Source organism: Dendrobates tinctorius, unplaced genomic scaffold (genome assembly GCF_039654945.1).
Source record: "Dendrobates tinctorius isolate UK_male_01 unplaced genomic scaffold, ASM3965494v1 ptg000003l, whole genome shotgun sequence".
Classification (NCBI taxonomy): domain Eukaryota; kingdom Metazoa; phylum Chordata; class Amphibia; order Anura; family Dendrobatidae; genus Dendrobates; species Dendrobates tinctorius.
Window position 1 is genome coordinate 34,385,721 of NW_027361671.1, and position 26,476 is coordinate 34,412,196.

General features: G+C 45.9%; 1 protein-coding gene across 1 annotated transcript in view; it reads right to left on the reverse strand.

Moving 5' to 3' along the window:
* ST8SIA4 (ST8 alpha-N-acetyl-neuraminide alpha-2,8-sialyltransferase 4) overlaps positions 1–26,228 on the reverse strand; it is a 291,424-nt gene extending 265,196 nt beyond the window's left edge. Inside the window, exon 1 of the mRNA XM_073545267.1 lies at positions 25,904–26,228. Within this exon, the coding sequence (XP_073401368.1) occupies positions 25,904–26,016 (113 nt within the window). The 5' untranslated portion in view covers positions 26,017–26,228. The remainder of the gene's footprint in view (positions 1–25,903) is intronic.
* Positions 26,229–26,476: the final 248 nt, after the last annotated feature.

Sequence of the window (26,476 nt, forward strand, 5' to 3'; positions counted from 1 at the left end):
ATGACAATACAGATGGAAAATCGTCTTTTTCTGAAAGTTAGCGCTGCTTGTCCACTGACATCACATGATGTCTTCCTTCTCGCGCCTGCGTGGACGCGTGGCCCAAGATCCCGCCCCGCAGTCTCTTCTGATTTATTCACATTGCGGGGCGGGATCTCGGGCGGCGCATCCACGCAGGCATGAGAAGGAAGACATCATGTGATGTCAGTGGACAGGCAGCGCTAACTGCGCATGCCCAAGAAACAAGATTACAGCGCAGGCGCCAGGTAAATAACTGAACGCTGAGGAGGCGGCGCCCAGAAGAATGGAGGAAATGACTGATGGGTGTGATGCGTCTCTGTCCGGGGGAAAGACCTGTCCCCCGGACAAACTAGAAGTATGAGTGACAAATTATAAAAACGATTCTTTCAGCGGTGGAAGGGACCCCAACTAAAAGAGCCACCTTGACAGAATGCAGCATTACTGCTGCACAAGGTGGCTCTTTTAGTTAAAAACACCTGGGGGGGGGGGTGACAGGTTCCCCTTAAAGGGTGATCCGAAACCAAAGGTGACTGTCATACTAAATTTAATTCAATATTCTAATCACTTTTCTAAGATATTTCAGTTAAAAAAAATTCTACCATTCCCTCTCTACTCTAACTTCCTGTCTGCTTGTGTTCTTTTTTTTTTTTTTTTACTTCCAATGACATTTGTTTGAGAATCTCAGTGCATTTTGGGACACTCACACGGGACATCATTAGGGGCTGGAGGCTGCGGTCGCTGCCACAGCTGCTTTCCCCACCATGAAAAGCCTCATCTGTTTCAGAGACTGGACTGGTCCCTGCCGGGTCATCACGTCTCCTTAGAGCCAGCAAGGGAGCGCACTGTCACTGTGCATTCAAAGGAATATAGCACAGAAAACTCATACTAAGTATGCGTCAGAATTTACGTACGACGCAGAGCCTCCAAAACAGACATCACTGATGGCGCCTAATTTCAGAGAGGGTACCGAGTCTGCAGCAGTGACCACAGCTTCTGCCCCCTGATGATGGCTAATTTGAGTATCCCAGCATGCACTGGTGAATCTGAAACAAAATGTCATGGTATGTTAAAAAATTTTCATTGAAGTAGATTAGAAAACAAGATTAGATTATTACACTGAATTGCTATACATTTAATATGAAACTAACCTTTGATTTCAGACCACCCGTTTAAGTTCAGCCGATTGGTTCGGACCTCCACAGCAGTGCTAGTTTCTCATGTAGCCCCTTGGGAAAATTAATTGCCCACCCCTGCTCTAGAGGGATCCACTCAGCCTCCTTATTGCCACGTAGGCAACATATAGTATACTAGCAAACCAGAATACTCATCATGAACCCAAATATCACACAGAGGCAGCAAAGTATTAAATACAATTAGGATGAAATAAACTTTGAGTGGAAGGCATTCATGGCGGTCTGAGTTGCCTTTTTACCGTTATTGATAGAAGCTACTTCATTATCTATCCTCATTTATTACTGGTAGGGAAAATTCACAAAGCATAATTCAATAAATGAACATAAATTAGTAATGTGGATCTGAGCCAACCAATAAAAGCACATAATTCAACCAGCAAAATAATTACTGAAAAAAATAATAATAATACCAGATACGGACTCGTACGTTTTAAAAAAGGTGACCTGCAGAATTCCGCTACAAGTAACAAACATTATCTAAATGACGATTCCTTTAAATCTGGGGACTTATTGCCTAGTGGTAGAAGCCGTAAGTATGAGATACACAGGAGATAGGGGTTTAGTTCTGATCATTCTATTTTGTCATCAAAACATGGCCCACCAGATTGGAAATTGTTTAATTTGCCATCACTTTAATGTACTTCTAGAACAGTCTCGGATCACTCTTTCTCCTTTTCGGTGAACGTAATTTTTGCTTTGTATTTTCTTATTGAGGAGTCATCAGGATTATTGACCTTAACTAAGACTACAGAGACTTTCAATCTTTAATGTTTTTCTGTAAATTCCTGGAACTTCCTATCTAAATTGTACTTTTGCCCTTATGGTCCTTTTGGTAGACAGTCACCCCTGGGAAGTTTCAATACAACAAGCCTTCTTTATTTAGAGATAATGAATCCCACTGTGATTTTGCAGCGTCCCAAAGTCTTGTTACCCTTTATATCTTGAGATTTTTTCTAAATCAGAAACAAGCAGTTTGTTGCATGAAAACCAATCAATGAGTCTTAATGAAAGCAGTTTGTTAAAAAGAATAGGGTTGAAATAGGAACGAGAGACATCAATTATAGGAAGCGATTGGAGGCAATTATTGCTGCACTGGGACTCTGTGCTTCCCTTCACAAGCAAATTTCATATTTACCAGTGATACATAGAAATTCTCACCTAGATCGGGACAGCACTAACAGTCCCTGTATTTCTCCGGTTTAGGACAGAATATGCTCTTGTGCTGGTAGTAGCAGAAGTTCAATAAGTCCTAATGGTGGCATTTACATGACTTATTTTATCTTCTAGCCCCTGGACTTTTAGGAATAAAATAGACTGAGAGGAGAAAAAAACTATGGCAAAAACTATGTGCACAATTATTAGGTAGATTGGTATTTTTGATTAATTGTATTATTGAACAACTATAGTGCTGCTGTGGTCAATCCAAAATGTTAATAGCCCTGAAGCCTAAATATTTGAGAATGTAAAAACAAGGGTTTGTCTCCCTTAGGAGAATATCTATGTGTGCAGAATTACTAGGCAACTATTAGTACGCAGCAGTGGCGTAACTACAAAGTTATGGGCCCCGGTGCAAACATACAAATGGGGCCCTCCCCCCCATGCCAAAGTACACGCACATCTCCGCTCCGTACACCTTGTACACGGGTGGCTCCACACACCTTGTACACACGAGGCTCCGCTCTGCACACCTCGTACACGTGCGGCTCCGCTGCGTACACTTTGTACACGCGCGGCTTCTCTCCGTACACCTCGTACACATGCGGCTTCTCTCCGTACACCTCGAACACATGCGGCTCTGCTTCGTACACACACCGTGCAGAGTTGTTACCTGCTGCTCGGTAATGGGGGAGGTTTATGTGGCAAAACAACAGACGAACACACGCGGGTTAGCGTCACCCGGTGTGTACTGGAGCGATATCTGTTTCGTCACAGAACCGCCTAGCCGCAAGTATAAATACCGAAGCCCGTTAACCTCACGGGGCTCGGCCAAGTGAGAGCTAGTAAACGATCACAGGACTCTGCCCCAAGACACAGGGCTAGAGTCCCTCTAGACCACCAGCGCTCTGCGCCGCAGCTGCAGTGCCAGCAAGATAATTACTGGAATAATAGCACACTAAGTGCACCCTGCACCACTCTGGCGGACACCACTAACCTCCCTGACTAGTGCAAGGAAAGCACACGACTTGCACATGGCACTGCACTAGTGGTTACAGCTACTTAGGGCAGTTGTTATGAATGAGTCACCGAGGAGGAAAAAACAAAAAGCAAGCTAAGCCCAGAAAACCGGAGAGGTGGGTAACTAGTGGATTGCAGACCCCTGATCCTATCCACAACAACTAGCAGTAGCCGTGGAGCATGCCTATGGTGATCCTAGACACCTCGTGATGGCAGGAGAACTAAATAAGCCTAAAGAAAGAAAGGGAAAATCTAAACTGCCCCAGAGCAGACCCCCAAAGCAATAGACAGCCCCCAACATGTATTGTCGGTGAAACAAGATGAAAACACAGACACAGGTAGAAAGATAGGATGAGCAAACGATGGGGCCCTCGCTAACTAGAAAGGACAGGAAAGAAAAGCTGCTGTCTGCAATCAATCAAAAAACCCTGCCAAAAAGAATGTCCAACACGTCTGTTAGAAAAAGGCCCTGAAGTCGCTAGACTTCAACTCACTATATCAGCACTCAGGTATATTCTGAAGACAGAGCAAAAGAGATCAACTGATCAGAGACAAAATGGGGATTCAGCCCAGTCCCAGCCAGGGCTGGCTGAACACAAAAACTAAGTAAACCAGACAAAAACTCATATGAACAATAGCAGAGAAAACTTAGCTTTAGGAAGGCAGGAACCAAACTGGAAACCAGGAGCCAGAGTCAGGAAAAATCACCAGCAAGAAACTAGGGAGTTGGCTGCCTTAAATCCAATCAGAAACTCCTGATGTCCAATCGCAGTCCTCCTCCTCAGGTGGCTGGTCTCTGCCTTTTAGATCAGCTTCATTACCTCCCTTCACCAACAGAGGGAGTCCAGATAGTGAACTCACTACTCCTCTGTCAGCACAGCCAGCTCCATAACCCTCACCAGAAGCCAGAGGCAAACCTGAAAATGAGCTCACAACAGGCGGTACTGAGTTGCCTTGTGCTGAATGTCACAATATGGCGCTAAGTGAAGTGCTGTGACTTGGAGCACAGTGGTGCAAGACAATGCCACTAGTAGGCACCAACTCTAACTCCTGAGCCCTAAACTCATACACAACCAGAGGGAGCGAGTCATAATGAGTCAGTCACCTGTACACATGCATCCATCATCACACACACAAATAACCATAAGAGTCTATACTAGCGCATGGCCGCTCCGTTTATAGCAGCGTCCTTCCGGGACCTTCCTGATGGTCCAATCCGAGCAGGTTGAGGACCTGAGCATGTGACCTCCGACCTCCAATGAGAGGTTGTCCCACAGGAATGCTCAGTAGGCTGTAAAAAGGACTTAGCCTCTGGAGCTGCTCGCTGCTGGCTAGTGCGGATTGCTAATGCTGAACCAGAGATGGCAGCAGCAACCAACCTAACAGCACTAGCTTGAGCAAGACGCCGAGATCAACACCTTTGCTGAGCAGCCTCCTCTGCGGTCGGGACTGAATGGGAGAAGGCTCGGGATTCCTCCTGTGCAGAAGCAGGAACCCGACGCCTAACATCCAGCACCATGACAACCAGCACAGCAGAGTCCTGCATACATGGAGGCTTCTGATCATGTGACCCCTGACTCCTCCCCTCCTGTGACCTCATCACAGGTCCTGTGCGCACAGAGCTGCCATCCCGTCAGTCCAATTGCAGCCTGGCAGCCAATCAAAGCACAGAGCTGCATAGCCAATGAGCGGCTGCAGCTCCGCGATCGGGCCCCTAAGCACTCCGAGCCCCGTCGCAGTTGCGACTGCAGTCGTCACACTCCTGGTATGCAGGTTTATTATGCAGCTAAATGAAATCTGGAAATTTTCCTATCTCAAACCAAACAGCTCAAAATGTACAAAAATATATTATTGAAATTAAAAAAAAACTATAGTCACCGTTCCTATCAATAACATTCATAAGCCTTCCAGCCATGGAGTCTTTCAGTTTCTTAATTCTGTTGATGATCAACTTTTTGGCCAGTACCAACCAAAGCGTCATAGACACTGTTCATAGAGGTGACTGTTTTTCTTCAATGTAAACCTCCCATTTAAGAATGGTCCACAAGTTCTCCATAGGGTTTAGGTCAGGGGAGGAAGGGGCCATGTTATTATTTTTACATTTTTAAATCCTTTCCCAGCAGCCGAGCAGTGGAGTATTTTGATGCATGCAATGGCGCATTGTCCTGCATAAAAATCATGGTTTTCTTGAAAGATGTAGACTTTTTCCTGTACCACTGCTTGAAGAAGGTGTTTTCTAAAAACTGTCAATACATTTGGGAGTTGATTGTGAGTCCATCTTCAACTCAAAAAAGGTCCATCTAGCTTGTATTTAACAATACTATCCCAAAACAGTAGCCCATATCCACCATGCTGGTGTTGAAGTGGAGGTCTGTGACAGATACTGATCCATCCTCAGGTCCAACTATCTGGTCCATCAAGGGTTACTCTCATTTCATCAGTTCTCAAAACTTTTAAACATCTGTCTTCAGATATGTCTTGGTCCAGTCTTGATGCTTCACCTTCTGTGTCTTGTTCAGTGGTGGTTGGGTTTCGTCCTTCATTACCTCGGTCTTGTCTCTGAGCATTGAACACCTACTTTCTTGGCACCCCAGGGAGGTTGCAGTTCCGGTACATGACAGCACTGGAGGATAATGTCTTCCTGGTCACTTCATGTTTCATTCTTCTCAAATCTTTGGCAGTAAATGTGTGTCTTTTTTTCTCAACACGTTGTTTAGTAACCCTATTGACTGTTTTGCAAAAAGTTTAATGGTTCTGTGATCGCGCTCCAATGTCCTAGCAATTTCAAGAGTGCTGCATCCCTCAGCAAGATTTTTAACAAGTATTTATTTTCCAGTGGTGACCATATCTTAAGACTGCACTCTTAAGCTGATCTGCTTCATCCAATGTAGCATTCAAATTTATACAGATTGGAGTTGGAAAATCTTAATAAAAATTTGGGTATGGTCAAAATATCAACTTCCCTAATAATTCTGCACACAGTATATGGCCTACAGATGAACAATTAGTCGACTGTTTGGCTGCATTTTTAGCCAGTATCACCAAAAACATTTAGTAGTGTAAAAAAAATATATATAATACAAAACTAAAAACAGCAAAAAAAATGTAAAAAAGAAAACAAAAAATCCTCTGTTTTGATAGGTTATAAGTAGATGTTGGTCCGCAGATCATAGCTTACATATTTTAAAACAAACCTACCTAAATGTACCTATTGTAATTTTCTGCTACTGGTTTCTGCCACCGTTCCAGCTATATTTTATGCTGAAAGAGATGCTTGATGGTGAGAAAGCAAAGAACTAATCTGCTCATACATACAGAAAGGGTGTGAGCACACGCTGCCGATTGTTCTGCGGAATTTTCAGCGCGGATTTGTGTATCCGCAGGTAAAACCGCAGGTCAAAAGACCTGCGGTTTATCTGCAGATTTTCTGCGGTTTAGCCTGCGGGTTTCCTCTTCGGTTTGACACCTGTCATGGAACAGGTGCCAAACCGCAGCGGAATCCGCACAAAGAATTGACATGCTGCGGATTACCGCAGCAAATCGCACCGTGTGCACTGCAGATTGCATTTTCCATTGATTATAATGGTACTGTACAACGCAGCAGAAACTGCTGCGGATCCACATGACCAAATCCGCTGCGGATCCGCAGCAGAATCCGCAGCGTCTGCACACACCCAAATTGTCCTTTTGACTGAGCAATCAGGAGACTAGTGCTGTGGCCAATCACTGAGCCTTGCCACTATGTAAATTTCCTTTACTATATTCCCGTGCTAGCTCTCGACAGCCTTCATGTTTTGTTTAACCCCAACACTGCACTTAAATCAAATTATTTTTTATTTCTGACTCTGACTCATTTGCTTATTCTTCTTAGCTCAATTCACAAGTTAGCAATTACTCTGCAGACTCAAACCAAAGTTCTTGCAGCAAACTCCAGATTTCTCTACAAGGGCAGGTGCAAACGACCATAGTATACAAATTACACTGATCAAGGTCTGACAAGAGTTTATCAAAGTGTGAGCATAATGTGATCAGATTCTCCAAGATCAAGAAAACATGGAGAAAAAAACATTGGACCTCATTTGTATGTCATCCGAGTGCAGTCTGATGTTTTTCATGCACTCACTGACTTGCTTTTTCAAGCGCGACCCAAATATTGGATGAAACTTGGGCACGCCGAGGAGAATCGGACATGTGCTTGGCGGCATAGAATAACATTGGTCGAAGTGCGAACCAACATTTTATTGGATAGCACTCGGACAGCAAATACACTCGTGCACCTAGCCTAAGGCTGGGACTACACAGCCACTTTGGCCACAACACAGATCACATGGCTAAAGAACATTTCATGCCACTGCAACACCACATAATGCAGGTGAATGGAGCCACATCATTATCTGCAAGATACTGACTCAACCAAGCTGCAAAAATTCAGAATGAATTGGATTTTTTGTAATTTGTTTATCGCAGTACCTCATTCAAACCAGGGATTGAAGCTTGAAGAGGACAATTTGCATATTCCAGGTGCCTTCTGGGAAAAGTGAAGTAAAGGGGCCTTTACACATAGCGATATCACTAGCGATATCGCTAAAGCGTCACCGATTTTGTGACACAGCAGCGATATCGCTAGCGATATCACTATGTGTGATACTTACCTCCGACTAGCTCCCCCGCTGTCGCTGATCGCACGAGATCGTGCAGCTCCATTTCTCGTCGGCCACTTCCTGCTGGGCTTCCTGCTGGCACCGACGAGCGACGCGTGAACGGGGGCGGGAGGACGTCTGGATCGCCGCGTCTGAAAGGTAAGTAACGACCGCTGCTGCGTCGCTACGTCGCTGTGAGATCTGCCTGTGTGGTAGCTCACTAGCTACCATTTAGCGATGCACCAGCAATCCTGACCGGGTCGTATCGTTGTCGGGATCGCTGGTGCATCGCTAAATGTAAAGGGGCCTTAAAGGTATTAAGCCAAAGAACAATGAAATAATCAATTTCATCCGACCATCAACTTAGCACTCAAGTGGGGGAGACTGGGCAAAAACTGAGAACTGAGAAGGATGAATTCTCACCGCCACACAATAAGAGAAAAAAGAATGGATCTACCTGTGGAAAAACATTTTTGTATCCCTGGTGATAGCATGATGGACATTAAATTACTTGTATTAAAAGGTAACTTCAAGTTTCAGAGAGGCAGGAGGGTTTGGGAGTATAAATTTAAGATAACCTTTGCACACTCAGTGCAGGAATGAATGTGTTGCATGGATTTATGTCTTTTTACATCAAGTAAGGAATTTGCTCCTCAGACCTTCTGGGGGCATTACATAACACAGAACCAGACCCTAATCAGAGGACAATAAAACATCCAGACTCCTTATCTATGAACTGTTCCAATATTTATGTTTATCCCTCTCCCATAATGACAATTCTGCTTCATGTCACTTGTCTTATCTATTGCGTTATTTCTGCATTATTTCTGTGCTGTTTTGTGCATAAATATGTGATTCTTCTGATGTTGTATTAGTCTTTGCCTGATGAAGAGACCTGAGTAGTCTTGAAAGCTTGCAATGTGTTACCATCTTTTCGGTTAGCCATTAAAAGGTATCAACCACTGAGGACTCTCAATTCTGAATATTTTTCTATCTACTGGCTAACACGGTACAAAGATATATATCTTTCCTAGACTTGAACATGAAGCCACAAAATATACCGATGAAGGATATGAGGTGCAGCAAAGAAGACCCAAGAGAACATACTCCGAAGGGAGGTAAGAAAATTTCTTAAACAATCCACAGGGAGGAGATTGGAACAAAACAAAATCCTCTAAACTGCATGCTTGCAAGCACCAGAAGCCTGGCAAACAAGATGGAAGAACTAGAAGCAGAAATATCTACAGGTACTATGAATAACATGGTTAGATGAAAGACATGGTTAGATGAAAGCCATGACTGGGCAGTTAACTTACAGGGTTACAGTCTGGTTAGAAAGGATCATAAAAATTGGAGAGGAAGAGGGGTTTGTCTTTATGTAAAGTCTTATCTAAAGTCCACTTTAAGGGAGGATATTAGCGAAGGGAATGAGGATGTCAAGTCCATATGGGTCGAAATACAAGAACGGAAAAATAGTAACAAAATTCTCATTGGGGTCTGTTACAAACACCCAAATATAACAGAAATAATGGAAAGTCTACTACTAAGGCAGATAAATGAAGCTGCAACCCCTAATGAGGTCCTTGTTATGGGGGACTTTATCTACCCAGATAATAACTGGGAAACAGAGACCTGCGAAACCCATAAAGGCAACAGGTTTCTGCTAATAACCAAGAAAAATTATCTTTCACAATTGGTGCAGAATCCAACCAATCCAACCAGAGGAGCATCACTTTTAGACCTAATACTATCTAACAGACCTGACAGAATAACAAATCTGCAGGTTTTGGGCATCTAGGAAATAGCGATCACAATATTGTGCAGTTTCACTTGTCTTTCACTAGGGGGACTTGATAGGGAGTCGCAAAAACGCTTAACTTTAGGAAGGCAAAGTGACCAACTTAGAGATGCCCTTAATTTGCTTGACTGGGACAATGTCCTCAGAAGTAAGAATACAGATAACAACTGGGAAATGTTTAAGGACATCCTAAATAGGCACTGTAAGCGGTTTATACCTTGTGGGAATAAAGGGACAAGAAATAGGAAAACCCCAATGTGGCTAAACAATGAAGTAAGAGGGGCAATTAACAGTAAAAAGAAAGCATTTAAACTACTAAAGCAGGATGGCACTGTTGAAGCTCTAAAAAAACTATAGGGAGAAAAATACTTTCTCTAAAAAACTAATTAAAGCTGCCAAAAAAGGAAACAAAGAAGCACATTGCTAAGGAGAGTAAAACTAATCCCAAACTGTTCTTCAACTATATCAATAGTAAAATAATCAAAAGTGAAAGTGTAGGCCCATTAAAACATTGTGAGGAAAGAATGGTTGTAGATGATGAGGAAAAAGCTAATATATTAAACACCTTCTTCTCCACAGTATTCACGGTGGGAAATGAAATGCTAGGTGAAATGCCAAGAGACAGCGAAAACCCTATATTAAGGGTCACCAATCTAACCCAAGAAGAGGTGAGAAACCAGCTAAATAAGATTGAAATAGATAAATCTCCAGGTCCGGGTGGCATACACCCACGAGTATTAAGAGAACTAAGTAATGTAATAGACAAGCCATTATTTCTTATATTTAGGGATTCTATAGCGACGGGGTCTGTTCCACAGGACTGCCACATAGCAAAAGTGATTCCAATATTCAAAAAGAGCTCTAAAATTGGACCAGGAAATAATATACCAGTAAGTCTAACCTCTATTGTTGGTAAAATATTGGAAGGGTTTCTGAGGGATGTTATTCTGGATTATCTCAATGAGAATAACTGTTTAACTCCATATCAGCATGGGTTTATGAGGAATTACTCCTGTCAAAAACCAATCTAATCAGTTTTTATGAAGTGGTAAGCTATAGACTGGACCAAGGTGAGTCATTGGACGTGATATATTTTGATTTTTCCGAAGCGTTTGATACCGTGCCACACAAGAGGTTGGTACACAAAATGAGAATGCTGGGTCTGGGGGAAAATGTGTGTAAATGGGTAAGTAACTGGCTTAGTGATAGAAAGCAGAGGGTGGTTATGAAGGGTATATTCTCTAACTGGGTTGCTTTTACCATTGGGGATCCGCAGGGGTCAGTGTTGGGACCTATTCTCTTCAACATATTTATTAACAATCTGGTAGAAGGTTTGCACAGTAAAATATCGATATTTGCAGATGATACAAAACTATGTTAAGCAGTCAATACAAGAGAATATACGCCCCCTATTGAGGAAGCCAGTATGGCGAAACGGCGCTGTCGGGGTAACCAGACACGTGTATGAGAGAGCCGCAGAAGTTTTACACATGTAAGTTGTTGTATAATTGCAAACAGGATTGCATTGTTACATCATGCAGGAATAGCTTATTTCAAATTGAATCAGTATAGCTGGCATATTAAGCAGGACACATGATTAACCTGTAGTTCTCTGCACTAGGCATTGGATATATTCACATTAAGGAGAAATTTTCTTTGCCGCACACACAGTTAGGTTGTTCCTTTGTTACAACAATTAGATACATATTTACACAATCAAGTAAGCTTATGCATTTTTTTTATAAGTATTTGTAATTAATCAGAGAAACATTGAGAACAAAAATCTCTACTATCTGAGCATTTATGCATTGTGATTACTCCATTAAGGATTAGTTAGCCTTGTCTTTAATTATCATGGTATACACATAGTATAGGGAGTTAAACCCAATTGTTATTTACCTTCAGCAGTGTGTATTTCACACTATTTAATCAAAGATGTGTTTCTTCTGCTTTTAGAACTATTGGGCCTTTCCCTAAAAATATTTAGACAGAAGTTTATATAAATATAGCTTATGAATTTATGCTTAAGAAATAAACACTATTTGGAGATAATTTGTATGTAAAAAAATTTAAAAAAGAAAAGGAAAAAAACATTCTGTGATTATGTTGCATAAAGCTTAATTCTGTGAGCATCTATCATTACATTTGTACTCCCTTTTTTTAGAAATTTCCTTGTAAAAAAGAATTTTATGAAATTTATTAATAAATGATTGGTTTTATTGATTCATCTATTTTTTGCCTATTTGCCTTTGTTATGTCTGCACAAATTTGTGGCAGAAATTGAGATATAATATGCTGAATTGAGGTGGCTATTAGTTTTGGACTATTTTGTTATGTACAATACAAGAGAAGATAGTATTCTGCTACAGATGGATCTGAATAATTTGGAAACTTGGGCCGAAAGGTGGCAGATGCGGTTTAACAATGCTAAATGTAAGGTTATACACATGGGAAGAAGGAATCAATATCACCATTACACATTGAATGGGAAACCACTGGGTAAATCTGACATGGAGAAGAACTTGGGGATCCTAATTAATGATAAACTTACCTGGAGTAGCCAGTGCCAGGCAGCGGCTGCCAAGGCAAACAGGATCATGGGGTGCATTAAAAGAGGTCTGGATACACATGCTGAGAGCATTATACTGCCTCTGTACAAATCCCTGGTTAGACTGCACATGGAGTAGAGTACAGTTTTAGGCACCAGTGCTCAGGAAGGATATAATAGAACTAGAGCGAGTACAAAGGAGGGCAACAAAATTAGTACAGGTGATGGGGGAACTACAATATCCAGAGAGATTAGCAAAATTAGGATAAATTAGTCTAGAAAAAAGACAACTGAGGGGTGATCTAATAACCATTTATAAGTATTTAAGGGGACAATACAAATATCTCTCTGAGGATCTGTTTATACCAAGGAAGGTGAAGGTCACAAGGGGGCATTCTCTGCGTCTGGAGAGAAGGTTTTTCACCAACATAGAAGAGGATTCTTTACTGTTAGGGCAGTGAGAATCTGGAATTTCTTGCCTGAGGAGGTGGTGATGGCGAACTCAGTCGAGGGGTTCAAGAGAGGCCTGGATGTCTTCCTGGAGCATAACAATATTGTATCTTACAGTTATTATGTTCTTTAGAAGGAAGTAGATCTGGGGATTTATTCTGATGGAATAAAGGCTGAACAAATATCTTTTTTCGGCCGTACTAACTACGTATGTTACTATATTACTATGTTATTGGTCGCAATGTGATCCCATTTATACTTGTGTTATACAGTGATGTGGCAGCAGGATAAAGCAATCTTTGAAAGCGCTACCTGTGTCACTTCCAAAGTTGCCGTGTCGCCCCAGCCTAAGTGTTAACACTTGAAAACCAGGGAGTTGCTTAACTTCTACTAACCAGAGTCGCTAGCCGAAACTTTGGCTGTGGAAGTTCAATTTGAGCTGATGGGAACAGTTACTCTACCGTAATCTACCAGCAAAAAACTTGTCAGGTGAAGATTGTTGCACGTTTTCAATAAATGGATGAAATTAATGAAAAATGCCTGAAAAAGTTCACTTCAGCCAGCGGTTTCCTCATGCCTGTGGCTACTTTACAATACTATAGGACTGCACAAATTAAACAGCATACTAAGTGGAGCAACATTCGGATCGGGGTTTACCACAAGAAAGAAGATCACTCAACATATTCTTGTGGTTTTCATCACAATCCATATATCATGGCTTTCACAGCATAGGTGGCCCAGCAGTGAGATTAATAGACCTATATGTCATGACAGCTAAATGATGGATTTCACAAGTTGCTTTAATTTAGAATACAAACTGAAAAACCAAACAGAAAAGTGTTTCTCATAAAGTGAGAGATTTTATCACAATAGGCATTCAGTCAGATAAGCACAATTTCCTCTTTGGAAAAGAAAAGTTAAAATGCAGACTTGCATCTATGGGAGGATTCACACTAATTACAGGCATATGTGACCCAGAATTGGAGCACGGTATTGGTTAGGAAACCACATTTTTTACAAAACCAGAGCTCACTATACAGTATATTAAGCTGAGTCTATGAATTGACAAAAAGCATATGGAACACCTAATACCAAACAGCCATACATGGGTGAATGCTGATGACATGAATTAGACCAATTTTAGGAATTTTACATCCAGGAGTAAATACTTGCTTTTCAGTTGTAACAAAGATTTTTTTCAACAGATGTGAATGCAATTCAACCTCTATTTTCAGAAACACTTAGTATTTATGCAATTTTTTAATTTGTGTACCTGGTTAAAGGTGCACAAACACTTCAGCACTGGGATGGGGAACCTCATGCCTGGGGTCTCGATGACCTTTTCTCTGCCTGCCGGACACATTCCCAGGGACCCCAGTGCTCAGGCCTGAAGTTGCGTTTTGACGGCTGCTGACACTTTATTTTCCTCCTGCTCTGCGAGCACATGCATGCAGCATTAACTAATGAACGTTGTGTGCGCATGCAATGAACGATTACGTTCCTATGCTGGCCAGTGCCAGTTTCTGCATGTACCCTGTGGAAGGAGGGAGCCCGTAATGTGCTCCCATCCCACAAAAGAAGACCACAGAGGCAGCATCTCCTGTGATGTCTATGCCGCATCCCCATGTCTCCAGTGATGTCTATGCCGCAGCCCCATGTCTCCTGTGATGTCTATGCCGCAGCCCCATGTCTCCTGTGATGTCTATGCAGCATCCCCATGTCTCCAGTGATGTCTATGCCGCAGCCCCATGTCTCCTGTGATGTCTATGCCGCGGCCCCATGTCTCCTGTGATGTCTATGCCGCAGCCCCATGTCTCCTGTGATGTCTATGCCGCAGCCCCATGTCTCCTGTGATGTCTATGCCGCAGCCCCATGTCTCCTGTGATGTCTATGCCGCAGCCCCATGTCTCCTGTGATGTCTATGCCGCAGCCCCATGTCTCCTGCGATGTCTATGCCGCAGCCCCATGTCTCCTGTGAGGTCTATGCCACAGCCCCATGTCTCCTGTGATGTATATACCGAAACTCCATGTCTCCTGTGATGTATATACCTCAGTCATATGTCTTCTGTGATGTATATACCACAGCCCCAGCGTCTCCTGTGATTATATACCGCAGACCCATTTCTCCTGTGATGTATATACCTCAGTTGCATGTCTCCTGTAATGTCTATACCGCAGCCCCATGTCTCCTGTGATGTATATACCTCAGTTGCATGTCTCCTGTAATGTCTATACCGCAGCCCCAATGGCGGATCTTAATAGGGGCGGATGGGGCGGTCGCCCCGGGCCCAAGGTTTTTTGGGGGCCCAGGGGCAGGGGCGGGCTGGGCCGGGTGGCAGAGAGGCAAATGCCCCCCGGACCGCTCCCCCAGCACCTGTACAGGGCCGGCCGGGCCCTGTGCTGTGACGCCGCCGGCAGCAGACAGCCGCCCGCGTCACATTCTATGAGGGGCCAGGAGCTGTGCACAGCCGTCACCTTGACGGCTGCTCAGCTCCGGCTGTACTTCCGGGTCAGATGTCGGGCGTGCGCGATGACGTCATCGTGCACGCGCCGACATGTCCCGGAGGATGCTGAAAGCAGAGGCGCTGCTGGGGAGCGAGCCGGCTGTGAGGTAAGTATGGGGAACTTTTTTTTTTATTTATAAAATGAATTAAATGGGGGAGGGGGTGAGTGGGGGCTGTACACAATGAAGGGGGGGTGACTGGGGCCTGTATATGATGAAGGGGGGGGTGACTGGGGCCTGTATATGATGAAGGGGGGGTGACTGGGGGCTGTATATGATGAAGGAGGGGTGACTGGGGGCTGTATATGATGAAGGGGGGTGACTGGGGGCTGTATATGATGAAGGGGGGGTGACTGGGGCCTGTATATGATGAAGGGGGGGTGACTGGGGGCTGTATATGATGAAGGGGGGTGACTGGGGGCTGTATATGATGAAGGGGGGTGACTGGGGGCTGTATATGATGACGGGGGGGTGACTGGGGGCTGTATATGATGAAGGGGGGTGACTGGGGGCTGTATATGATGAAGGGGGGGTGACTGGGGGCTGTATATGATGAAGGGGGGGTGACTGGGGGCTGTATATGATGAAGGGGGGGTGACTGGGGCCTGTATATGATGAAGGGGGGGGTGACTGGGGCCTGTATATGATGAAGGGGGGGTGACTGGGGGCTGTATATGATGAAGGGGGGGTGACTGGGGGCTGTATATGATGACGGGGGGTGACTGGGGGCTGTATATGATGACGGGGGGGTGACTGGGGGCTGTATATGATGACGGGGGGTGACTGGGGCCTGTATATGATGAAGGGGGGTGACTGGGGCCTGTATATGATGACGGGGGGGTGACTGGGGGCTGTATATGATGACGGGGGGTGACTGGGGGCTGTATATGATGAAGGGGGTGACTGGGGGCTGTATATGATGACGGGGGGGTGACTGGGGGTTGTATATGATGACGGGGGGTGACTGGGGGCTGTATATGATGAAGGGGGGTAACTGGGGTTGTACAGGATGAAGGGGGTGAGTGGGGGCTTCACAGGATGAAGGGGGGATGAGTGGGGGCTTCACATGATGAAGGGGGTGAGTGGGGCTGCACATGATGAAGGGGGGTGAGTGGGGCTGCACATGATGAAGGGGGGGTGAGTGGGGCTGCATATGATGAAGGGGGGGTGAGTGGGGCTGCACATGATGAAGTGGGGGATAAGTGGGGCTGCACATGATGAAGTGGGGGATAAGGGGGACTGCACATGATGAATTAAGGGGTAAGTGGGACTGCACATGATGAATTAAGGGGTAAGTGGGACTGCACATGATGAATTAAGGGGTAAGTGGGACTGCACATGATGAATTGGGGGTAAGAGGGACTGCACATGATGAATTGGGGGTAAGGGGGACTGCACATGATGAATTGGGGGTAAGGGGGACTGCACATGATGAATTGGGGGTAAGGGGGACTGCACATGATGAATTAAGGGGTAAGTGGGACTGAACATGATGAATTGGGGGTAAGAGGGACTGCACATGATGAATTGGGGGTAAGGGGGACTGCACATGATGAATTGGGGGTAAGGGGGACTGCACATGATGAATTGGGGGTAAGGGGGACTGCACATGATGTGGGGGTAAAATTAACTGCACATGATGATGGGGGAGTGGGGCTGCACATGAAGTTGGGGGGGAAGGGGACTGCACATGATAAAATGGAAGGGGGGATAAGGGGCTGCAAATGATGAAGCGGCACTGCAGATGAAGTGAGTGGGTGATAGGGGACTGCAATGGATGAAGTAAGGGGACTTCAAATTAAAGTGGGGACATTAAAGTGGATCCCCTATGGCCAGGATCACGTTGGGCGATTTTGTGCGTATTGGCCGTAGGCCTACAGCTTATGTGCAACGTCTTTTTAGGCCATGTCCACACGTGGTGGAATGGTGGCGGGTTTTCCGTATGGACCCGCAGCAAACCAAGTGCTGCGGTCCGTACGGCTGTCAATTCCCGCACGGGGACCGCAGCGCTCAGGTGGGAAGGGGGGTACAGGGGCCCAGGTTTTATGAACAGCCCCGGGCCCATAGTCCACTTAATCCGCCACTGCGCAGCCCCATGTCTCCTGTGATGTATATACCTCAGTTGCATGTCTCCTGTAATGTCTATACCGCAGCCCCATGTCTCCTGTGATGTATATACCTTAGTCACATGTCTACTGTGATTTAAATACCGCAGCCCCATGTCCTCAGTTACATGTCTCTTGTGATGTCTATACCACAGCCACATGTCTCCTGTGATGTATATACCTCAGTTACATGTCTCCTGTGATGTCTTAACCACAACCCCATGACTCCTGTGATGTATATACACCTCAGACACATGTCTCCTATGATATATATACTACTGCCCCAACGTCTCCTGTAATGTATATACCTCAGTCACACGTCTTTTGTGATGTATGTACCTCAGCCCCAGTGTCTACTGTGATATATATACTGCTCCCCCATGTCTCCTCTGATGCTTATACCACAGCCCCATGTCTCCTGTGATGCCTATACCGCAGCCCTATGTCTCCTGTGATGCCTATACCGCAGCCCTATGTCTCTTGTGATGCCTATACCGCAGCCCCATGTCTCCTATTATGCCTATACCGCAGCCCCATGTCTCCTGTGATGCCTATACCGCAGCCCTATGTCTCTTGTGATGCCTATACCGCAGCCCCATGTCTCCTATTATGCCTATACCGCAGCCCCATGTCTCCTATTATGCCTATACCGCAGCCCCATGTCTCCTGTGATGCCTATATCGCAGCCCTATATCTCTTGTGATATCTATACTGCAGCCACATATCTCCTGTGATATATTAAATGTTTGAGCAAATATAGAGGGATACTTTTTAGTTGATAACTTTGTATGGCCCTCAAAGAATGGTATGAATGTCCAAATAGCCCTTGGCAGAAAAAAAAGGTTCCCATTTCCTGCTTTGCCACATGTGCCAAGTTATTATGCCATCTTTTTTCATCACAGTTTCACTACCATTCCTGAATTCATAACCTGGTATTGAGCTCCCCATATGTTTTCTAAAAAATTGATTAGGTATTCAAGGTTTTGAGGTGTGATGCATTCCCTGCACCATTGTGGGAACGGGGCTATCCTAAGATGTATTTCCTAATGGTCTTGGTCCTTTTCTTGCCGTATCAAAATAAAATATTCACTTATTGCATCAAGATCTTCTCTCTCTATCATAATTTTGGTGCTGAGATTTCAATATGTATTAAGTGAGGACTGCGGTCCTTACCTCAAGCACATACACTTTAGGAGCAGTAGTGCCGATCTTCCCTCCAGAGTTCCGTTGAACAAGCGCTTAGGCTAGTTTCACACTAGCGTTCTCTGGCCACCGCTAAACCCCGCCCCTGGCCGTGCCCCCTCCGGTCAGTTCCTCCTCTGATCACGAGGCTGCATGCGATCAGCGTATCCTATATTTAGCGTTGGATACGCTGATCGTGCGCTGACCGTGCGCTGGTCTGATTTTGCTGACGCTGTGCCCTTTTGGCGTTTCGCCCAGAGCACAAAAATGCAACACAGCACATTTTTGTGCGTTGGGCGCAGCGCCAGCAAAATCAGACCAGCGCACGGTCAGCGTATCCAACACTAAATATAGGATACGCTAATCGCATGCAACCTCATGCGATCAGAGGAGGAACTGACCGGAGGGGGCATGGCCGGGGGTGGGGTTAGCGGTGGCCCTGCGCTGCGCCCAAGAACACTAGTGTGAAACTAGCCTTAGCTCAAGAAAGAGAGTCCTGATTAGAACTGCCCTGGAAACTGCCAATGTTTGGATCAGGTAGATAGTGATTCTACAAGACTTCTAAAAACCCTGAGAGGAGATGAGAGAAAGGGGAAGAAATATAGCAGCTAATTACTGCATACCAATCAATAGGTTGGAGAAAGTCAACTGGGATTCCTCTCCTGGAATGTCACTACTGCACAAATTTGGCTAGAGTCGGGGCAAACACTAGAGACCGAGATACATTAAAACTAACTGTGCACTATGTAAGATAAAAGTGGGATGCCCCTCACACCCAGGGCTGTGGAGTACTCGGTACCGGTGGATCTCAATGGAAGTTGTCACGGTAGCTGTGACCCGGCCCGTGGCCCTGGGCACCCATTGTAAATGTTCAGTGTGAATGAATAAGTTGTGACGCCACCTGTGGTGTTCGGCAATGTAGATGTTAGGCCGACGCTGCAGACAAATCCTCTGGGACAGATGGTGTGGTGCAGCAGTGATGGTATAGCCCTCCACAGGCAGGGCTGTTGTCCCAGGGCAGAGTAGATATGGTGACACTTAGGTGGTGTAGTGTCAGGCGCAGGGGATGTAGCAGTGCCGGGCAGGTTGACGCTGGAATAAGTGGAGGACACTAGGGCATGTAGTTCCAAAGCTTTACTCACAGTCTGTTGTACAAACAGATGCCCGCTTCCGTGCCGTGTCCTCCGGGTCTGGGACTCAGTCAACCCCCAGGCCAGATGGAATACTCCTTTCCAACAATCCGCCAACTTGTGCCTTTCTGAACGTCTCCTCTTATAGCGCCTTTAGATGAAGTACTCCTAGTACTGAGTTACACTGGTGTTCCTCCTGTCTGATATTCCTATGAACTCTACTTGTATGGCAGACAGCTGTAGCCTGCTTCGGGGACTCCTTGCTACTATGTCCCGGCTCACTATCCAGTTGCTGTTGTGCCCCCAAGTCTTGTGTGGGAATAAAGTGGTCACTACTTCTATTCCTCCGGTATCTGCTGCAGGACCATTAGTATCCGTACAACCTCGGGGACCGGGACCCCTTTTGGGGTCTGCAATGAACCCGAAGCCTCTCTCGTGGTTCACATTTAGGACTTGCCCCCATCCAGCTGCATCCCGGGGACCATAATGACCAGCACGGACTTTCTTCTTCCAGTCCAGATCAGGACCCAACACAGCCAGTCTCCGCTGTTCCCTCTCCCTCTGCTCTGCTGCCAGTTGGCGGAGGGTCTGCTGACAATATGACTCCGTCTCCTCTTCCTCCTCCCGGGACCTGCTTTTACCCATGGTGGGCAAGGGTGCCGCCGCCGGGGGTTCGGATGTCTCCCCCCAGGTTTCAGCGTCCCAGTCCCAGACTAGGTCCAGCACCTGTCCTGACGCTGCCACGGGCGTACACCCCAGGGCCTTCCCAGGTGCAGGGGCGGTGGACATACCTGGGGCCTCCTGGCAGTGTTCCGGTGCAGGCTTGAGATGGTGGGCAGCTGCAGGGATATCCACCGGAATGGCTGGTCCGGGTGCCAACGGTGGTGGAGCAGATGGTGGCTCCAGGTCCGCAGGGGCCTCCGGTGAGACCTGTGCAGCCGTGCCAGGTCCGGGCGGGAGCATGGCCTCAGCTCCCGGGGTCTCTGGTGACTCATCCAGACAGGCCGCGACCAGCCGTATGGACAGCGTGGAGGTGTATACTTGCGCTGCCTGAGGACAGTCCTGTCCTGCGGTGACAGGTACCATTGGTGAAGGTACCGGGGTGACAGCTGTAACAGCAGGTACCAACTGGAATGGTACCGGGTCCAGAGGTGCAGGTGGTGAAGGCCCCTCCTGGGCGTGCTGCCCACTCAACCTGCGTAAGGCATCCTGCCTCAGTCGCAGACGGCACGTCAGCTGGGTTATTTCGTCCTCCAGCTGTTGGCGGTTCATCCCGGAGACGGGGTCGGAGCCTTCAGCCATGGCACCAGGGAGATCCGACTCAACTTCCGCGCGCGCTACAGGCCTCCCCCTTCTCCTTCTAAGATGGAGTTCTTGCATTCTTCTTCCTGTCTGAGCTCTTTTCCCACCACTGGCCTTCGCCCCTCCTTCTGAGGGCGGCATCTTTTTCCTACTCCTCCATACCAAGCCAGTACACAAACCCCTCGGGGGGTGGGCCATGTTGCAGTTACACAGAAGTTTAGACAGGGGAGGCCCAAAACAGTTTGCGGTCTTTTCTTAGGACCACCCATGTTGTCACGCCCTTCTTCACCGCGCCAGCAGCCATTTTTAGCGTTCATTTTACAGTCTATCAAATAGGGTCTTCGGCATATCTCCACAAACTTTTAAGTTCAATAAATCGTAGGCACACAGAACCTGATGGCATCAGGTCTCGTCATCCTGTTCGTGACGCCAAGTTGGGACGCCCCTCACACCCATGGCTGTGGAGTACTCGGTACCGGGCCCAGTGGATCTCAATGGAAATTGTCACAGTAGCTGTGATCTGGCCCGTGGCCCTGGGCGCCCACTGTAAATGTTCAGTGTGAGTTCAGTGTGAATGAATAAGTCATGACGCCACCTGCGGTGTTCGGCAATGTAGATGTTAGGCCGACGCTGCAGACAGATCCTCTGGGACAGATGGTGTGGTGCAGCAGTGATGGTATAGCCCTCCACAGGCAGGGCTGTTGTCCCAGGGCAAAGTAGATATGGTGACACTTAGGTGGTGTAGTGTCAGGCGCAGGGGATGTAGCAGTGCGGGGCAGGTTGACGCTGGAATAAGTGGAGGACACCAGGGCATGTAGTTCCAAAGCTTTACTCACAGTCTGTTGTACAAACAGGTGCCCACTTCCGTGCCATGTCCTCCGGGTCTGGGACTCAGTCAACCCCCAGGCCAGATGGAATACTCATTTCCAACAATCCGTCAACTTGTGCCTTTCTGAACGTCTCCTCTTATAGCGCCTGTAGATGAAGTACTCCTAGTACTGAGTTACACTGGAGTTCCTCCTGTCTGATGTTCCTATGAACTCTACTTGTATGGCAGACAGCTGTAGCCTGCTTCGGGGACTCCTTGCTACTATGTCCTGGCTCACTATCCAGTTGCTGTTGTGCCCCTAAGTCTTGTGTGGGAATAAAGTGGTCACTACTTCTATTCCTCCGGTGTCTGCTGCAGGACCATTAGTATCCGTACAACCTCGGGGACCGGGCCCCGGCCTTGCGCTTAGAACTTCTAGGAAGAGTTCTCGTCTTACCCACGTCCTCTGTTCTCTTTTACTCCTCACGTTCCATACTAATTCTTTCTTTCTATGGAGAGTCAGGCTTTCAGTCTATGTTGCTCTCTTTCTCCCTTTCCCGTGCAAGCAGACCCAGATCACTGGAGTCTGTTGCAGCACTTCCATCCATCTATCCCTCTCTCTAGGGATCTTCTTCTCTCTCCAACCAACTACTGACTAACTAACTTAAACTCTTCCCGCTCCTTGAAATGTAATCTAACTCCACCCACCTCCCAGCATGTTTCATATTCCAAGCAGGGAGCCACCAATGGGTGCTTTGCTATACTCCAAGCAGGGAGCCGACAAAGGTGTTTTGCTACACTACTTTGTGGTGTGGGGTGCAGGTGTTGGAGCGTGGTCAGGAGTTTCCACCTTACCTGGATGGTGGGACACCACACCTCAGGAGGAGGTGCAGTATCTCTGTGGCGACTGAGCCTCAGGGGTACCACAAAAGCTCTTACAAAGCATAGCAAAACATGCAGACACATGGAGTCCAATATATTAGCCGAGCACATCCAACATACTCGGATAACACCCAAGCATGCTCGGATAAGACGTTATCTGAGCAAGTTCACTCATGACTACTTGTGAACTCTTGAATATATGCACCCATTGATAACTATCAACTATCAATTATCAGGTAGTCAGAAATCACAAATGAAGCAGAGAACAAGTGAAATCTCTACACAATTTGAGTGTGCGGTTGTCCTAATTAAGATGAAAACTTTATAAGGAATCGCCATGCAAAATCTGAAAATTCAGTTAATCCAGCAATATTAAAACATTCTGCATAAAGAGTCATTGCCTTACTGGCCCTGACTACAACAACAACAAAAATCTATATCATTTTTGCTGACATTTCATATACAGATCTTATATAAAGACAACTGTAGAAAAATATTGAACCATCAAGCAGTTTCATAAGGTGTGCCAAAGTAGAAATATTGGAAAACCAATTTCACCTCCTCAAAACAATAACAGTAAATGGTTTCATATTCCCTGGAATTAAATAATTAGTATTCTGCCTTCTCCCCAGAATAATACACTGCCCACGTTAAAATTTTAAACAGCGAAACTTTACGAACGCTAAGTTCCAGCCAAGTTTCTGAAAACAGAAATCAAGCCTCACATTAGTTACTTCCATCACTAGAAGAAGACAATGATCGTGGCGCAGATTTAAGCAGACTTCCTACAGCAGGACACAGATGTGTTTTTCTAGTCGAGGACAAACAAAAACACATCATATAATGTTTCCTTAGGAAGGAAAAAAAAAATAGAAAACATGACTGTGATTATCAATATGCATGTTACATAATTGCATAATGTGGCCCTAATTACTTTTGTGGAATGCAGAAATGTTGTGCTAATTACCATTGTCACAATCTGGATTGGTAAAAATGTGCATCATGATGTCTGAAGTAACCTGGAGAACATCCAAACCTCGTTCTGTATGGAGTGGGGAATGTAATGGGCTGAAGATGGAACTCTTTCTAAAATACTAATGTCCCTTAGAGGTAGTATAGTTTTATAGCCGAACATTTGTGGTCTTTAGCTTTGAATAGTGTTCAGCACATAAGAACAACAGAAGGCTTTAGACTTAGAGAACAACCGATCTGCCACAACCCGCAGCTTTGTAATTGCTGAACTTAATTAATACGGAGGGTGACGCTGGCTGAACCGCGTGTGCACCCCTCATTATTGTAACAAAAACCTTCTTGGGGCTGGGACGTGGGCATGGTTGACCTCTCTACCACTGGAGCAGGTGGGGGGCTTTTTTCCCCATTCAAATCACATGACTTAGGATAAGCTTATTATAACCCAGAGGGGAAATCAGTGAGAGGGGATAGATAATTAAAGACTTAATGACAGTAATCCCATTGTCGTGATACCGGATTGCTGCCCGTGTCAGGCCACAGCCCCTCGAACACTTGCCTTTTCTTTGAATAAGACTGGAAATTAATGAGACCTGAGAGACTGACAGTTCCGCGGAATATCAGCCAACATGTCTCGCACCTATCTTGCACGTTCTTTCAGACAAGATTACTCCATTATGTTGTACAACGACTGTCTGCCTGTTGTGATATACCCGTATTATGAGCTTCCACTTTTGCAGCACGCAGTAGGTTTCTTGATGGACTTGCCTGTTCTACTGGCAGATTCTATATATCCTTGGGTCTTCTTCCTTTGTCTCCCAACACTAAATCCCCAGGAGTGCCTATATCCAAGGCCGGCCTGATTTATATATGGTCACCTTATGGCCAGCTGCTTTGTCTATCCATTTCTTTGTTTCTCTCATTCTCTATGCATGTTTCTTTGTCTGTGCCTACATGTTCTTCTGGCTTTGTGCTTCTCCCTTTCTCTGGTCTTGCCTTTTTACCCATTCACTGAGTACCGGTTTCTTTTATTAGTCAGGCCCCCTATTTTTTAACCTCTTGACTCCTCTGACCTTCCCTTTACGCTCATCCATATTTTTGGGTTATGCGGCCCCGGATTAGGATTCAGCGTCGCACTTTATTTTTCCTCTTCTCCAATATTAATGGCAGTGATAAAACCGGAGAAAGAGTGTTGTGATCCAACATTTTTCTTTCCTGATACAATCAATCATATGTTGGTGATTTATAGCAGCATTGCATTTTAGTTCAATAGAAAATTACAGTACTTAGCTAATGTACCCATTTTATTGCGGCCCCAGTCAGCGGGAGATTCACTTTTGTGTCTGTCAATATAAAGACTGTGTAGATCAGCACACATCCACTACACTATAAAACCCTGGGAAACACGAAACACGCCGTACGAAATATCACCGTAGAGTCTTATAGACTGAAAGCCTTTAATTATTACCTGCGAGAGGAACACGATCCAAACTAAGTCCCCTCACCAAATACTGGGATATTACTCTACGAGCAATTACTGTTCTGCTAGGCAAGATGAGCCTGGATATCATGGGAGAAGTTGGACAGAGGGGTCCAAAAATCCTTAAAATCCAATATTTTTTTTAATGTATCCAATTTCTCCATACACGAGGAAATGTATTGACTTGTACTGTATGAGAAAAAGCCATAACCGGCGTGTTCAGCGTTATTCACCTTAAGGGCACCGTGATGACGGGACAAAAAAATGTCTGATCGTCATAATAGTAATTTGCAAAATCATCTGGTGACTTTTTTAATGACCTTTGTTATAATGATCTATTGAATGAAAAGTTGTTACATTTTAAAACATCTTAATATACAAAATACTTGTGAAAGAAGAAAATAATAGAACAAAAAAGTGTGATCAGTCATACAGAAAACCAGAAAAAAAAAAGTTAGAGGAAGTGTGCAGACTATTAAAGATCACACCAGGGACCCAAGCAGTGAGCAAAACAGGAAGACACCAGCAAAGCAAGCACATCTGCCACCAGGGCTGCTGGTTTAGAGCAGCACTGACACAATGACACATTCTGATGGCGAAACCTGGGAAATCCTCAGCCTCCACCAACACAAAGCACTGACAGCACAGGGAAAGTTGCCCTTTGTTAGCAGGCATGATGCCACACAGGTGCCAGGCACACTGGCACAGAGCACTCACCCAGTGAGAGGTGAACCCTGGTGCTCATCAGTCCTGGCGATCTCTGTGGTCTTATAGAAGATCAGGAGGATACTGATGGTGCAGATCGTCCACCTCTTCCTTATAGCACGCATGTCTTCTCGTCCCTGGCATGCAGGAGCTCCCGATCCTCAGGTTCTCCTTGTAGTAATAAGAGATGGCAGGAGGAATCAGGTGAAGGAGATGCTGTGGTCTCCCGCGAGCGGCAGCCTCCTCGGAGATGGGCAGCTGATGCTCAGGCATAGAGTGGCTGCAGCCGCGGTGCGCACAATCACCGGCAGCAGCAGTAGCGGCAGCCTCCCCACTTCACTTCTCAGACACAGCCCGCCCCGCTAGCCGGCTGTACTCACGCCCCTTCTGTCGGGATAGCTTTCGGAGCCGCCCGATATGTGACGTCATTAGGTGGCCAACACCGTGATAGCTGTCACAGTAAGGACCTATCGTGGGGGAGCGGGGCTGTGCTCTGCTGCTGGAGGGGCTCAGCTGCCCCCCTCACCGAGTACCTGAGAGCCGGGCGCGCCGGCTGCGAGAGTGTTAAAAACTCTGCGGCCAGCG